At 31.7% G+C, this 5,217-nt stretch overlaps 1 protein-coding gene across 1 annotated transcript; it reads left to right on the top strand.

Moving 5' to 3' along the window:
* The first annotated feature begins 2,227 nt into the window (after positions 1-2,227).
* Positions 2,228-3,659, top strand: LOC111912330 (protein TIFY 9). The gene is made up of 4 exons (XM_023908056.3): positions 2,228-2,501; positions 2,597-2,956; positions 3,081-3,138; positions 3,281-3,659. The coding sequence occupies exons 1-4, from the start codon at positions 2,414-2,416 to the stop codon at positions 3,333-3,335; spliced, it is 561 nt and encodes a 186-aa protein (XP_023763824.1). The 5' UTR covers positions 2,228-2,413; the 3' UTR covers positions 3,336-3,659.
* The last annotated feature ends 1,558 nt before the right edge of the window (positions 3,660-5,217 follow it).

Consider the following 5,217-nt stretch of genomic DNA (forward strand, 5'->3'; position numbering starts at 1 on the left):
AAGTGTTGCGCCAAACATAACACGTGCAAAAGTTTTTTACTCTGAGGAGTTCTAAAAACAAACAGCTACGAAATTAAAAGTGTTATGCGTGTGCTGCGTCGTACAATAATAAGAGGTTTGAAGAGATTTTTTGCAAAAAAACAAACAGCACCGAACAGGCGATGTGGGATGCGAATCATTTTTTTTAGAAGAGAGAAATCATTAACTTTTTTATACATTAAACAATATATGATGATAGTTATAAAGAAACGAAATTTTAGACCTGACAATGGGGTGAGTTTGGAGTGAATCAACCTTGATCCAAACCCTTTTAACAAATTTCAAAACTCGATCCAAACCCGCTCCATAACCCGCAGGGTTTTGAATAATCAAACTCATACCCTTATCCACCGAATCAGCAGATATCCAAACTCGCCCTGTAACCTGTAGGTTTTTTGAATAATCAAACACATTTTACTTAAATCATAAAAATATCACATTTGTTAAATAAAACAAATGTTGATTTAGAAAACACATTATGTACTCGAAGACATTCGATTGGAATTAAAATCATTGTTGTAGTTACTTCCAATTGGTTTTTGACCACTGATAGAGAATAACAATTACAAACTTTCTTCTAGTTGATAATTGAATTTATTGATTTATAAATGAGATTGATTATTACATGATGAAATATAAATGAAATGATATCATGATTCTTGGAAGAAGACTGGAAGTCTAGAAGTTCATTCCCCAAGTCCTATGTATAAATAGTTTACTCTTAGCCTTTTCTCTTTGGACTTTCAATTGGAATTTAAAGTAAAATTTAGGCAGTATAAAACAAAATTGTATAATTCTAAAATTTATATCGGACGAGTTATAAATGGAGCGGATCGGTGAAGATTCATACCCGACCCTTTTAATAAAAGGTTTAGCGGGTACGGGTCGTTAACGGGTAAACGGATAAAAAATTATGCTCCAAACCCGTATCATTGTTAACGGTTTGGATCGGATCAGAGTCAAAACCCGCCATTGCCAGGCCTACGAAATTTGCCTAAAAAAATATTTGTTAGATATATTTCTATCTTTATATATATATATATATATATATATATATATATATATATATATATATATATATATATATATATATATATATATATATATATATATATATATATATATATATATATATAGCATATCATATATCTTTTCCCTGGTCATTTTCTCACAAATCAAATTTGCAAACTTCATATATAACAAACAATCAAAACGTCATTTATCTATTAGTTGATTAAAAAGAAAAGGAAATGGATTATATATATATATATATATATATATATATATATATATATATATATATATATATATATATATATATATATATATATATATATATATATATCGGTTCCGGCGGATATACCTTGCGGTTAGCGGTTCCAAAAAAATAAGAACTGAAACCGGAACCGGAACCACTTAAGGCGGTTCCAAAACTTTAGGAACCAGAACAGGAACCACTTAAGGCGGTTTCAGTTCTGGAACCTACGGTTCCGGTTCTGAAAACAGGTATCCGATTTTTTTGCTCACCCCTTGTCCTAGATACACAAAGTAGAGTAGAAATACATGTGCCTAATATGTGTATATTAATAGTCCAACAACTATTTGATTCATTCAGACATGCAATAAGCCAATAACCGTTTTTTATCCATCGATTTCTCATCTCTCTTTGATTAACATGATTGTTTGAAGTCTAGAATCGTAGGCTTGAACTTTACCAAATTGAAAAAGAGACGGTGTTTGAAATTTCTTTTGAATCAATCCCTGTTGGTAATGATAATCTAGTGTGGCGTGGGCTCTTTGAGGTGCGCATCCCACCGACTAAAGAACTTTTTGAAATTAAATTTAGGTTAGTTGATAGCATTGATATCACACCATGCAGATACAGTTACCATCTTTGAAAGAAAAAAAAAAATAATGATTAAAAGAGTACAATGAAAACACACACTTACAAAAGAGTAAAGATACGAAACTTATAATTTACACTTTGTTATATATATTAGCATTTACCATTTGTTTAGAAAATTAGTTTATTGTACTTTAGAGTCCCCAATACGAATGAAACAACGGGTTCAAATCTTTCCACGACTCTTCCTTTTTTTGTATTAAAATAATTAAAAGAAACTAAGAAAGCGTGTTTGACGAAAGGAAAGTGACAAAGTCCAAAATATATATCAGAGACGACTCAAAGAATCAAACACGGGGTTCACGGCACCTTATCACATTTATCTCGTGCATATTGCACAACACAATTATTATTCTATTTATCACTATTTTCCCCATCATAATATTATTCACTTCCTTTTTTTCTCTTTCTCTCCCCCTATTTTTCTCTCTCAAATCAATAACTCCATTACGAATCCTTTGCAAATTGATCATGTCGGGATCACCCGCTGTTGAAATCGATTTCTTTCGTCTCAATGCTGAATCATTATCCGCTCCGAAGAAGCTTTCTGATCGTCGTGGTAGGTTTAATTTGCTGTTAATTAACTGGTTTATTGTGTTAATTACGTTATATCCGCATTGTTCCTGATCCGGATTATTGGATATGGTTGTGCAGACATCCAAGGCGTGATATCGAAGATCAATCCGGAGCTTCTGAAGACTGCGATTGCTTCCGCATCTGCTAACATGAGTTTCGTGGGGAGCAAGTCAGGTTCATCTCCTCAGCAATCTGAAACTCTGCCAGTTTTTAATCAGGATTGTAGCAGTGTTAATATGGCTAGATGTGGCGCTCCTTTGACGATCTTCTACAACGGAACAGTTTCTGTTTTCGACGTTTCTCCTATTCAAGCGGAGAATATCATGAAACTAGCTGAGAGTGGAAGTTTAGGTTATAAGACTGTTGTTGAATCAACACTTGTGAAGCCTACTACTGTTAGCAACCAAAATCCGGCGGTAGGCGGAGCACTCAACAAAGGTAAACGCAACGCCGACGTATACAATCTGTTTAACAACTTCTGATTATCCATTACTTTTCCAATTTCCACGATTTGCATAGGATTATACCGGTTTTTGATGTTTATTTGGTTCGTTTTGATCAGATCTGCCATTATCACGGAAGAAATCGTTGAGGAGGTTTCTGGAAAAGCGCAAAGAAAGGTTTGTTACAAATTTCTGTTTTGATTTCATCTCATCAATAACAACGTTTAAATTTTTTGATAATTTTTTATTTTTTAAAAATATAAATATCAATTAATTAAAATCATTCTTTGCTTATCTTCTATTTTGGAAAATTGTGCAGGCAGGTGTCGGCATCTCCATACGCGTATTCACAAGAAAATGCTTCTTTACATTGAAGAAAAGGCCGAAAGAGAAGATATATAGAAATACAAATATACAAAGACTTTAATTATATGAACTTTTTTTTTTTCTTTTTTCTTTTTCTGAAAAGGGTTTGGTGATATGTGGAGTTATTAGGCCAATTACAGAAATGATTCTTTTTATTATTATTATTATTTATAGTTGGATAATATGGTGGTCAACATAATCATATATGACCACGTTTGGTTTGTTTATTATCGACTAATGTTGTTCAAAGGTTCCTCAATTTGACCAAGTCATATTTGGAAACGTGACAATTCATTTTAATATACTTTTTTAAGACCTTTGATTCGCTGTAATCTTATCTTTCGCTTCATGGTTTTCAGATCTATTTTCCATTCATATTTCTTTATGTTGCGCTTATTTATAAAACAAATACAAATTAGCTCATTCACATTTACATTAGCGAGCTATATATAACGGCAGAACATTTTTTATTTTGTCGGTTTCACATTTCCTGTTAAGTTTGTTAACTATAAACTACTTAATAGTTAATACATACTTTCAAATTTGATATGTGTAGCTACAAAGTAATTTCTAATTATTTGAAAATATATTCGATGTGTTCAATACAAAGCTTTTACTTTTAGATTTAAGAAGAAACTTGAAAAAAATGAAAAAAAAGGCTTTTAGCTTTTATTTTAAACAAAAACTCATAATCTAAAAATTAATTTAAATAACATTTAACAAGAAAATTGCCTACATTTTGTAACAAATTACAATATTACCCTTAAAAGTAAAAAGTTGCCTACATTTTATGACAAGTTACAATATTACCCTTAATTAAAAATATTTTTAATGTGCACCTTGCAATACACAATACACTTTTGTAAATAATACGTTGTCACTAACATATATACTTTTGCATATTTTTATCATGGCAACACGCCTTTAATGTTGGATTCTTGTAAGTTGATTGTCAAGCAACAATTTGGAATCTCTTTACAAATGGTCGGGTCTGTTCCACTGAAATAGGGTTATGTTATTATACCTTTGATTCGATTCCGATACATTATTGATGTTGGTGATTCTTTTTGAAAAATGGGGTTTGCTTTTTCATCTCAAGTCTCAACTTTATAGAATTATAGATTACAATTTTGGATTGATGTCATGCACTGTCATGCATATCATTTATATCGACTATTGACTATTGGATAAACATTCAACACAAATAAGGATAGGCTTATTCTATAAATGTAACCCATTGTTTGGTGTACCCCTTCTATGTAAGTTTCAGATGTAAGTGGGTGAGTTTGTGAGTGTTTGATTTTTTTATGTAAAAGAAGGATACAAATAGTAGCACTGGATATTTGGTTTGCTCTTCTTGTTCATAGATTCCAATAAAGTTGTAGTAATCAATATGGGACTATTAACTTTGCATAATGCAGTATCCAAACATTTGAAAGATATATTGTTAGAAGATAAATTAAGAATATTTACAAGCTTCAATGACTACAATGGTCAATGTTGCGTGGATGGGAAATATCAAATATGTTTGTGATTCATTAACTAAATTGCATTAAATCATTCTAAAATGTCCTATTTGGTAATTCGTAGTCTTTTTGGTCCTTTCAACTTAGCTAATTGAAGTGAATGAAAATTTTAGTTCTTATATTAGTGAGAGTGATAACATCCTTAGGCTTTAGTGTATAGGTGCGGTTGTAGCCGTCGTTCACCACCTCAGCAAAACGGCACACCGTTCCCACCATGCGGTTCCTGCCGCGGTTCATCCCAATGCAGCTAGCTTCTACCGCATCTCTCTCATCTATATTGCCTCATATCTCTCACTTTCAATGACTACTTGCTAAGTTTTTTTTTCTCAAATTTTATATCCTATAAATACTCATAAACATTAAT

Source organism: Lactuca sativa, chromosome 3, assembly GCF_002870075.4.
Source record: "Lactuca sativa cultivar Salinas chromosome 3, Lsat_Salinas_v11, whole genome shotgun sequence".
Classification (NCBI taxonomy): Eukaryota; Viridiplantae; Streptophyta; class Magnoliopsida; order Asterales; family Asteraceae; genus Lactuca; species Lactuca sativa.